At 38.9% G+C, this 12,171-nt stretch overlaps 1 protein-coding gene across 1 annotated transcript in view; it reads right to left on the bottom strand.

The window, feature by feature from the left end:
* Positions 1–11,650, bottom strand: part of CCDC172 (coiled-coil domain containing 172) — a 60,249-nt gene extending 48,599 nt beyond the window's left edge. Inside the window, exons 1-2 of the mRNA XM_056120326.1 lie at positions 11,572–11,650; positions 11,385–11,470 (exon numbers count right to left, since the gene is read on the bottom strand). Coding sequence (XP_055976301.1) covers positions 11,385–11,470; positions 11,572–11,650 — 165 coding nt within the window. The remainder of the gene's footprint in view (positions 1–11,384; positions 11,471–11,571) is intronic.
* Positions 11,651–12,171: the final 521 nt, after the last annotated feature.

Below are 12,171 nucleotides of genomic sequence, written 5' to 3'. Positions count from 1 at the left end.
TTTGGTGTGCTCAAGGAGATGCAAGCAAAAATATAGAAAGAAAAAACAAGAGCAAGTAAGGGATTTAAGAGGAAAAGATTGTAATATGAACCGAGAACAGAAAAAGGAAGGCAAATTAATTTTTTTTAAATTTCTCTTTTTGAGAGCTGGAAATCAAAGCCAGGACCTCAAACATGCAAAGCACATACTATACAACAGAGTTATTTCCCTAGATCCAAGAATATGCTCTTTTAAATACTGAGGTCAAGAAGCTTCATAAAAGCTATTTCAAATATTTTATTACATAATTTTTCAATATTTAAGACTTTAGTCAATTTTCTTTTCTTTTGGTGACAGAGATTGAACTCAGAGCCTTGGCCACTGATCAACATCCCCTAATTTCAAGAACTGCAAGTCTTAAAAAGTACAGAGGAATTTTTGTAAGTTATATTTATCAATACATTCTGTATCAAAGATAGAAATTGAGGGGCCTGGAGAGCTGGAATAGTGGGTAGGGTGATTGTCTTCCACAAAGCCAACCTGGTTTTGAACCCAGTACCACATAGACTCAGTCACCCGAACCTCACCTGAAGCGATCCCTGAGCAATGAGACAGGGGTAAGCTCTGAGCACAGCCAGGTATAGACCCTTATCCAAATTAAAACTGGAAAAATTAGAAACACTCAACTCATTTCTGAACAGTAAGATGACTGCGTATTAAGTATACTTTGTAAATTATATTTCCAAGACATAAACAGTATAAAGGGTGTTTGCCTTGCACGCAGCCAACATGGCCGACCCAAGTTCGATTCCTCCGCCCCTCTCGGAGAGCCCGGCAAGCTACCGAGAGTATCTCGCCCGCACGGCAGAGCCTGGCAAGCCACCTGTGATGTATTTGATATGCCAAACACAGTACCAACAATGTCTCCAACGGAGACGTTACTGGGCCCACTCGAGCAAATCGATGATCAATGGGAGGGCCTTTTAAACAGTATAAAAAGAGTTGCCTCTGCTTATTTTGCTAATGTCTGTCTTACCAGATAGCCAGTTTCTTAAATGTCTCTTCATAACAATTTCTATGCAATGCATTTTTTTTCTAATTTAAAGGCATGGAAAAAAATCAGACCTCACACAGAAATGTAGCTGAAATTGGGAGGGTATTTAATTAGCATCCCATTTTAAATTACTGTACATGTTTTTCTTTGATACTAAACAAGTTAAAGTAGTTCCTTGCAGGTTAGTGAATCTGCAACCATTTCAATGAACTTTTATTCTCTGCTACAATAACATTCAACTGGTCTACTTTGCACTTGGAGTGCTAGTCATAACCTTTATCTGTGCATGACTTTGTAACAATATGGTCATTTGGAAAATCAAATTCTCCAAATATTGACAAACTTCAAAGCATAATATTAAAATAATATTTTTAATATAACTGACAAACTCATCAGGATAATCTTTGTGGTATTGGAAAGAAATCAAGTTTCAATGACAGATGAGTCTTCCTGAATTCTAATTTTTGCTTTAAAGTTTAAATATCCTCACTGGCAAAATAACAATAACAACATCAGTTGTTTGCCTCAAAATGTCAAGCTCACTTTGGAAAATTTGCCAAATACTCAAGTCTAAATAAATACAGTTTTTCTGTCAATGATTGAAGTAAAATTGTGCTCCAGAAAAAAGAACAGCTAATTCATATTTCAACTCAAACAATCACACAAGTGGTCTCCCTTGTAACCATCATTATTATACTTTGGAACACAGAAGTTCTGGATGTGCATTTCCCATTTCATCACACACAATATTAAAAACACATATACACAATGGCCAGCTTCAAAAAAATCAATATTTTTTTTACACTTTAATCAAGAGCAAAAGGAGAAGCTGATAGGGTGTTTTTTTCCCTTACTGTGAGTGCATGGCAATAACTCTAATATTGTTTGGTGCCAACTGCCTTGATCTGTGCTAAAGCACCAACAATTTTACCCACCATTGCTTCTGCACCATCAATATGCATGTCAGCACAGTGAAATGGCAAATAATACCTTTGTATTAAGAACACAGTTTGACCTCACAGACCTCCACTACAGTCTTGGTCACTCCTTCAGATCTTCAGATTATACATTGAGAACTACTTCCCTGAAGAGGTTAATGAGCAAAGACCTAACTAAGGTAACCAATCATCAAAATCTGTCCTGGGGTTAGAAGAGCAAAAGTCATGTTCCTGAACAATGGTTAGATGCCCTAGTGGGAGAGATCTAAATGAATGTACATAAAATGCAAATAGACAATAAAAAGAAGCATTTCAGGCAAAGGAGACTGCAAGCTCAAAGGTCCGAAGCCAAAGATTGATTGATATATTAAAAAAAAAAAAAGAACCCGCGACAAGGGTATGCATCCCTAGAAAAATCACATTATCCTCAGGCAGGTGGGCTACGGCCCAAAGATACACTCACCGAACATCCTACAACCTCTTCTATTTCCAAGTTTCATCTAATTATTCATAAAATGTAAGAATGCTGTCTTCAGAGAATCACATAAAGACAATTTTAAGAAACTGTAAACTTAATCTTAAAATGAGAACATCCAGAATTCTGGGCATATAGTTGAGTTTATATAGCTGGAGTTGCTTGGTGCTAAGAAAGTTGTATGTAAGTTGTCAAATATTCATGATGTGATTTAGAAGACGCTAAATTGCTCAATGAATAATTATCAAATGTATGAGTGGAGATATTTAGGAGAAGTGAGGAAATAAAGCTAATTGATTTTCCAATAAGTCTAAAGGTAAATTTTTTAGAGAACATTCTTTTGTGCTGTACAGTATTAGGAGGCTAGCAAATTAAAATTTAATCTCTGGCTTTATGCATACAAATTTACTGACTTAATGTTCTTTAATTAGAGGGCCATTCTCCCAGTTCCTGGAAAGGTTACATTTTATTCTGTTCCAAACATTACTAATATTTCAGGCAAAACAATTTATTTAAACTATCTCTTTTTAAAAATCAGGAAGAAACAGTTAATCAGTAGATTTTGCCATTAGAAACATTGCAGTATATCTTCTATTTTGAGACTCCAAAACAAGCATGTGACTTTGTTGAAATATAGCTACTTGCAAACAAAAAGCTTTCTGATAAACTGTTTGAAATTTTACATAAAAACTATCACTATGGAATATTCTTTGGATTTTCTTACCCTTATGAAAATGAATCTGAGAAAAACAAGTTCAATTAATATTACATGTAATACTTTTCCCTTCTCTTAGAGAATCAGTTCAGTTATATTACATGAAGAGAGATCACTAGTTCACAAAGAACAGACCCCTGCACCATCAAAGAATCACAGCCATGTGCATGACCATTAATCATGCAGCTCATAATGCATATGTCAAATAATGGATATGTCAAACATTCAACAACCCCCCGAGAAGACATTGAACATAACTGTTATGTTCAATATAAACTACAATAGATACCACTTCAAAGATGTTTACTATAAGGAAAAACAATAACGAACAACAGAAAAAAAGTAACAGACAATAGAGAAAACTTGAAACACTCATATACGGTGAATGATAGGAATGTACAATAGTGTTGCCACTTTAGAAACAGTATGACATATTCTCCAAAAAAAAAAAAAGAAAAACCTGGAATTATTGTATGACCTAGAAATTCTACTCTTAAATAGAATTACAAGAGAACTGAAAACATTCGTTTATACAAAAACTTATATATAAAAGTTATAGTTACATTATTCTAACAGCTAAACACAGGCAAATCCCAGAACTGGAGACAGAGTACCAGGGTTAAGGCTCTTGCCTTGCATATAGCCAATCCCAGTTTGATCCCCTGTATCATATATGGTCCCCCAAGCATAGCCATAAATAATCCCTGAGTAGAGAGCCAGGAGTAAGCACTGAGCAGGTGTCACCCAATCTCCTTACACCAAAAAAGTAGACATAACCAAATGCCCTTCAACTAATGAACAAACGTAGCAAAACCACAAAACGGAACATTATTCAGTCACAAAAAGAAATAAAGTACTGATACATGATACACCATGGATTAATACTGAAAGCATACTAAATGAAACAAGGGAGTCACTAAAGTCTCACAATATATCATTCAATTTATATTAAATTTAATTAAATATATATAGGCAAGGGTCAGAGAAGAGCAGAACAGTGAGGCACTTTCCTTGCATATAACCAATCTGGTCACAATCCCTGGCAACTCCTATTGTCTCTTGAGGCCCTCTAGGAGTGCTCCCTGAGTGAAATCCAGGAATAAGCCCTGAACATAGCTGTTTATGGCCCAAAAATCAAACAAAAAAGGATGAAAAGTTAGTTGCCATGATACAGAGGATGAACGGTTAGTTTCATGATAAAAAGAATCTTCCTTGGGAACGATGAAAAGGTTCTGAAATCAGTAACAGTTGCACAACCTTATAAATAAGTTAAAAGCCATTGCTTAATTTTAAAACACATTTTTAGCTCATAAAGTCACAAAATATATGTCAAGCTTAAGAAATAAAACATTACATATACAGCAGAAGAGCCCTGATTGCCTATCTTCTAGCCTATCAGAGACAATCACTATCTTGATGTGCTATTTATCACCCAAGCATGTCATTACACTTTTCCTGTATATTTATATATCTCTCATAAGACATACCATTCTTAAGGACATTTTAAATGGTACTGTTTTGTACACATTTTATAAGTTGCTTTTAAAATGGCAATATTATGTTTTTTGATATATTTAATTATATTTTAATAATCATTTTATAAATACATATTTTCACAATGATATTTTTAGACAACATAAAATGCCATCTAACACTCTCAGGAAAATTAACTGCATCTTTAGACTATCTTTGCCTTTTTATAAACAACTACATCAGATGATTTCTGCAAGCATTCTAAGTCAACACTGAATTCTTGTTCAAAATAAAGAAATTTAAAGTGTCTTTTATAAAATAAGAGGTTTAAGGACTCAAACAAAAAAATATTCCTTATAACTAAGAAACAACTCAAGGTAAAAAACCAAAACACTGCATTTTTCCCATTAAATATGCTAACATATCAAGATTAAGCGATATACATGAGATAAATTAATTAGCCTAAAATATTTCAATCAACTACAGAGACTCACTACATTAATCCTTTTAAAATATTTATCTTAGACACTAGTTTTCTCACTAACATGAACACCTTTTCTACCCTTTTCTTGAAATCTCGTTAATTATTTTTGGAAATTTACTGCTCTCACAGTCAGCTCACTGAATTTCGGAGAAGTTACTATCACTTTATCAAAGTACTAACTCAAGGGTAGTCACTGGTTACAATTCATGAAAATGAAATAGGAGAAGGCATCTGAAGAGATTTAGGAATACATTTCCTGCTCTTCAGAGAAAGCTTCTTCCAGCATCATTCTCTTCCCCTTGATTTTTAATAAGCAAGCAAATGACTTAAGAAGTGTTATTAACAACTTGGGAATAGCAAGGATAACCAGCCATTCTACCATTCTTCTTTAATGCTAAGTGTCAATTGTATTCAGTGCAATAATGTAGTCAAAAACATTCTCAGGGCCAGAGAGCTAGCTCAATGGGCTGGCACACATATTATGCATACAGAAACCCTGGGGTTTCATCCCAGCACCACAAGGTCCACCAAGAATAACCAGAAGCTATCCCCCAAGCACAGAGACAGGAAAATCCTCTGATCACTGCCAGATATTCAATAAATAAATAAATTCATATTCCTAATCTCCTTTCTCAAAATTCTAACTCTTGAGATGCAACCCAAGTTCTTGAGAGAACTCATTTCCCTTGCACTTAAACAAAGGCAAAGTCAAACGAGAAAAACTCTGAAATATCATTTTTTTATTATATTTTCTCTCTGGGGATGAAATAGCATGAGAATGAAAGCCATGTGTTAAGTATAATGGAACAGAAAGACAAAGTACTGGAGTCTTTCAGGATTTCCTTAGGCACTGTAGCACTGTAGCACTGTCCTCCCGTTGTTCATCGATTTGCTTGAGCGGGCCCAGTAAAGTCTCCATTGTGAGACTTACTGTTACTGTGTTTGGAATATTGAATACTTCAGGGGTAACTTGCCAAGCTTTGTCGTGCGGGTGAGATACTCTGGATAGCTTGCCTGGCTCTCAGAGAGGGGCGGAGGAATCGACCCTGGGCCAAAGGCAAACGCCCTACCTACCGGATGTGCTATTCCCTTAGGCAATGTTAAAAAAATAAATAAATAAATGGGACTGGATTGACCACTCTAGTCTTTCTGTTTACATGAAAGGAAAAAAAAAAACCACCTGATTTGGCTATAAGAAACTCTGGAGGGATGGGTATTTGATCATTGTATAATTGAAACCCAAGCACAAAAATGTGTAAGTCTGCAACTGTACCTCATGATGTCTCACTATTAAAAATTAAAAAAAATAAAAGAAACCCTACTCAATCTCACTCAACGAATGAATTAAATGCTGAGTTTTCAAATATATGTCAGTGTCTCCTGATTTCGAACTAAATTCCTATTGATTATTTAAAGAAGGCCTTTGATTCTGTTGAGACGGAAGCGGTCATTGAAGCCCTAGCCAATCAGGGCATTCAAGCCCAATACATCAAGATCCTCTGTGAGCTGTATTGCGGATTCACTACCAGGATCTTACCACCCTCAAGAACATCATGTGATGAATGGAATGGGAAGGAATGGGAGTGAAGATAGATGGTCGGCAACTACACCACCTCTGCTTTGCTGATGACATTGTTTTAATAACACCAAACATCAGCCAAGCGGCACAAATGCTGGCCGACTTTGACCTTGAGTGTGGAAAGGTAGGACTACAGCTGAATCTTACGAAGACAATGTTTATGAGAAACAGCCTCGTTCCTGATGCCCCATTCGCTCTCAATGGAACGACCATCTCTGAATGCAACAGCTATGTGTACCTAGGTCGAGAAGTCAACATGACGAATGACCTGGCACCCGAGCTGCGCAGGAGGAAGAGAGCGGCTTGGAACGCCTTCAAGAACGTCGAAGAAATAGCTAAGAGGACGAAGAACCTCCGGCTCCGGGCACATCTCTTTGATTCCACTGTTCTTCCTGCATTAACATATGCCTCAGAAACCTGGGCCCTATGCAAACAGGATGAGAACGCTATTCAGGTCTCCCAAAGAGGAATTGAAAGAGCTATGCTTGGAATATCACGTTTCACTCAAATGAGAGAAAGAATCTGGAGTTCCGACATCCGTCGACGATCAAGAATCAGGGACGCTGTCTCATTTGCCAAGGTGTCAAAAATCAGATGGGCTGGTCATGTAATGAGATTTAAAGACGACTGCTGGACTAGAGCTGTTACCGACTGGATTCCACGGGATGTCAAAAGACTGCCTGGCCGCCCACCTACCAGATGGTCAGACTTCTTCGTCAAGATCATGAACGATCCGTTTGAGGCTCTTCATGTTCCCAGAGCGAACAGATGCCATTGGGCTACACTAGCACGCGACAGGGACAAATGGAGACGTTACTGGCGCCCGCTCGAGCAAATCAGCGACTAATGGGAAGTTAAGTGATTAAGTGATTAAGTGTTAGAGCATATGCTTTGAATCTATGATATTTTATATGAAAGCATAATAAAAAAAGTACTGAAATCTATCTAGTTTAATCCAATGACATTAAAATCTTAAATCTATTACTTAGGTAACCTTGTAAAAGTTCCTTAATTTTGCTGAGTTCGTATTTCCTCCAAAGAATAATAGTGATAATGCTATTCCCTACCTCAAAAGGTTCTTATTAAATACTTAACATAAGCGCGATATATGGTAACTGTTTGCTAAATGTTATCTAGCCTAAGACTTCCCCCAATTGACTTCCAATTGAGGGAAGACAGCATTCTGGTTTCTATAAAATATGTCTATAAAAGTTAAATGTCCCAAATTTTCAAATGTACTGTTTTAGACTAGAAAAAAACTCATAGGTGCTAAAAACAAACTGCAAATGCTATAGGAGTTCTTATTTTTTATGTGTTTTGTCATTAATACCATAAAATCTTTCCTTATCTGTCTGAAGCTTCTAGTATATTGGTGAACATTAATATCCTAAATTTTAGGATGCAAATCCAGGGCATGTTCTTGTCTTTCTGTTTTCATATTACCAAACCTAACCAGGCATAATGCAGCTGTCCAATTCACAAAGTACTCATACTATATAATCTGAGACTTTTGCAACCATATATTTTAAAGAACTCATCGAGCCCTGAAAGGCAAATGCTATCATTCAAGTTCTAATTACATGCTACCTGGGTTTCACAGAACAGAAAAAAAAGATAAATGTGGTACTCCCTAAACACATTTTGACCACAAGTAACTTCCAAAATAAATGCCCAAAATATTTTCTGAATATATCACTGTAAAAATAGCTTAAGCACTGGCCTATTCAAATTATGTTCAAGCTGCTTCTTATGCTGCTTCCACTTGATAAATTGATCAATAAATGTCAAGCCAAATATCCACATCAATATATTTTCATTGTTATTGGCAGACATATAATTAACTCTGAGAATGAAAGAAACAAAAAATCAATTTATGATTACTTCTTCAGTTCATACCATTAGTCATTTACATTATGATTGTGGTTCCACTTTTAAAATCTTTCTATATACAGACATACACACACCTTTAGACTATATTATAAATCAACTTACTTAAATTACAAATTCGTATGAACTGTGAACCTTGTGTATTGTTTTATTAGTAAGATAAAGTTAGATATTACCCACATATGTGAGCTGATTAAAAAGTAATGCACATTTATGAGACTATATTAATTAATAATCTCAGCAAATGTTTCCGAACATTGTTAGAAATTCACTATCTTCGTTCAAGTCTAAATATTTTAATCAACACTTTTAATGTATGTTTACATGTCAACAAATTACATTTCAATTTTTCTTTTTCTTTTTTGTTTTGGGGTCACATCCAGTGGTGTTCTGGGGTTACTCCTGGCTCTGTGCTCAGGATCACTCCTGGCAGACTCAGGAGACCATATGGGACGCCAATGATTAAATCCAGGTAGGCTTCATGCAAGGCAAACACCCTACCCACTGTACTATCACTCTGGCCCTCTATTTGACTTTTCAACAAAATAGCCTGCTAACAAAGGAAACACCACAAGTAGCAAATGTGTATTTTCAAAAACAATACACAGAGTAAATTTTTTTTACATTCTTTATCTCTCAGGTCAACATTTTCACCAATCCGAGTAGAATACATTTCATATCAAACATTTCCTCAGTAACCTTTGAAAAATAATGTCCTAAAGTAGATGCCAAAGTTTCAGATATATGACATTCATGAAGGAAAAAAAATGTTTAAGATAAGCTCAAGAAACTGTTCTAATAAAATATGCTATAATTACTGAACTGCTACTTTCATTATAATAGCTGGTTTTGAAATTATATATCATGGACAAGTCATTAAACCTCTCAGGTTCTTCTGCTATAAGGAGGGCGCAGGAAATTCTGGTAGTACTAACTGTACACCAGTTATGAGGGTGCCAAAATCTCTTAGAAGCACTACTGACTATGCACTGCCTAACTGCATATGTTTCTCCCTGTTAATTTCTATTTTATGTTATATATTAATTTCTGTTCATTTCTATCAGCTTCTAGTGTTCAATTCTGAAAGTATCTTGAGTATGGTTAAAGAAAAGGCAAATACATCATCACATTCTTAATACCATCACCTAGTCCTGTCATCCAATCAGCAGCTAGTTTATTATTGATTCACAGGGAAAATAAAAGCTGAGGTCTTACAGAAAACAGTTGTCAATTTTATCTTAGAATAAACAGTACCCTATTATTTCTCTAGTTTTACTAATTCATTAAAATACTAATGTGGACTACTTGCTAAGCATAGGCTATGGTAAAAATATGGGTAAAAGAAAAATAATCGTGATGTAGCTCATTAAATAGCAAATCAAAAACAATCTCAAGTCTCTGTTGCTGTTCACTTGTGCGGTGCTATTGAAAATTCTTTTTAAATGCAGTAAAATAACTGAAAAGTTTTCCAAGTTGTCAATGGAAGGGTTCCACAAGTGATATGCAGCAACTTATCAGCTTGGAAAGGTTCTATCATTATTTTGGTCCACCAAGAAAACTGGAAATTCCTTGCAGCGGTAAATCAGACATATTTTAAGCAGAGACTTCCTCAAAACAGATTTCCTGCAGCACAAGGCTGCCTTACTTTATCTTGGAGAGATGAATAAATATTTTGCATAACCATCTGCCTCCACCTATAGTGAGGTCTTCCTTGGGGCTTACTAGGTAGCTGTTCTTAGCTTCCATTCCTAAGCTCAGTCTCAGAAAGATCTCATCAAAACCTGCACCAGTTTCTTTTTCTTCCTAGATCATCAATCCTGTATTGGGACTCAATTTCCCTCCCAAAACGCCCTGAGTGAATCTTCCTTTGGTTCGTAACCTACCCTTGCCCCAGCTCTGTCTCTCCTTTCATTTCTCATAGTCTTTCCAAAATTCCATCATCATTTCCTTGAGGAAATGATGCTTTGGGATGAAAGACGTGTCCAAACTGTGGAAGAGAACTGAAGGGAAGCCAGGCATGGGGGGAGGAGGCTGGCGGTGGGGGGTGGGGGGGCGGTAAGGCAAGGAGACCTCTTTTGCTCTTCTGCAAGTTACATCCAATTGTTACATCAATGGTTCTTATTATTCAAAATTTATAAACCACAACATCTAATTGTCAATTATCTTCCCGCCGAGTTTGGGCTCATTTCAAACGTGGACAACCCCACAATCTGGTCAAATCCCTTAGGATTTAAACCTCTTTCTTTCTTTAGGACAAGTTCATTTTAGAATGCAAAAGCGTTAGAACTTCAGACTTTAGCGAAGCACCATCAGAGCGCCACTAGTAAGCGTCTATAACCTTCTGGTTAACAATATACAACATTTGCTTCCTATGTCTATTACACACTATAATGTGATTCCTACTTTAAAATTAGTTGCACTGCCTTAAAAAGGTAAAGGTAAAGGCCCTCCCGTTGTTCATGGATTTGCTCGAGGGGGCCCAGTAACGTCTCCATTGGAGACTTTGTTGCTACTGTGTTTGGCATATGGAATACGTCACGGGGAGCTTGCCAGGCCCTGCCGGGCGGGCGAGATACTCTCGGTAGCTTGCCAGGCTCTCTGAGCGGGATGGAGGAATCGAACCCGGGTCAGCCACTTGCAATGCAAACGCCCTACCCGCTGTGCTATCGCTCCAGCCTAAATAAATAAATAAATAAATAAATAAATAAATGAACAAATAAATAACACCTAAAAATAAATGCACTCATATTAAATTCAAAAACCCAGCTCGCCCGTGCCGGTGGCAGCAGGCTGGGCGTACCTTGGCTTCCAGCTTGCTCTTCCCCTGCTGGAGCGCGTGGGCCGCCGCCCGGATGCCCTCCCGGCACCTGCCGATGTCCGCCCTCACTGCGACACAGAGACCGCGGGTGACCAGGCCGCTCCCGGGCCGGCCGCCCCCGACGGTGCCCGCGGTGCCCCGCCCCCCCCCTCCCCCGCCCCGAGCCCACCTTCCCGCTGCAGGCGGCGGCTCTCCTCGGCCTGGTGCTCGGAGAAGAGGATGTGCTGGAAGAGGGACTCCAAGCTCATGGTGCGGGGTCCGAGGAGCCTGGAAGCGCAAGAGGAGGAGCAGCTGGGACAGACGCAGGGAGGCCTCCGTGGGGCCAAGCAGAGGGACCCCCCACTTCCGGCCCCGCCACCCACGCCCAGACAGACCCCCGGTCCCCCCCCCCCCCCCGCCACGGCTGTATTCCCCCTCGGACCCTGGCCTCGTTCTTTCCCCCTCAGAACAGCTTCTCCCCCTCAGACCGGCCCCGCTTCGACCCCAGCCCCAGCCTCTCCCCCTCAACCCAGCCACTGCCCCCCCTCGGACCCCGGCCTCGTTCTTCCCCCCCCCGTCAGCCCTGCCACTGACCCCCTCGGACCCTGGCCTCATTCTTTCCCCCTCAGACCGGGCACTGCCTCCTCAGACCCCAGGCCCAGTCTCTCCCCCTCAGACCGGCCACTGCCCCCTCGGACCCTGGCTTCGTTCTTTCCCCCTCAGACCGGCCACTGCCCCTCTCAAACCCCGGCCTCGTCCATCCCCCCTCAGACCAGCTCTCCCCCTCAGG

Source organism: Sorex fumeus, unplaced genomic scaffold, assembly GCF_029834395.1.
Source record: "Sorex fumeus unplaced genomic scaffold, SorFum_2.1 ptg000043l, whole genome shotgun sequence".
NCBI classification, from domain to species: domain Eukaryota; kingdom Metazoa; phylum Chordata; class Mammalia; order Eulipotyphla; family Soricidae; genus Sorex; species Sorex fumeus.
Note: the sequence above shows the minus strand (reverse complement) of the source record. Positions and strands in the feature narration are given on the sequence as shown.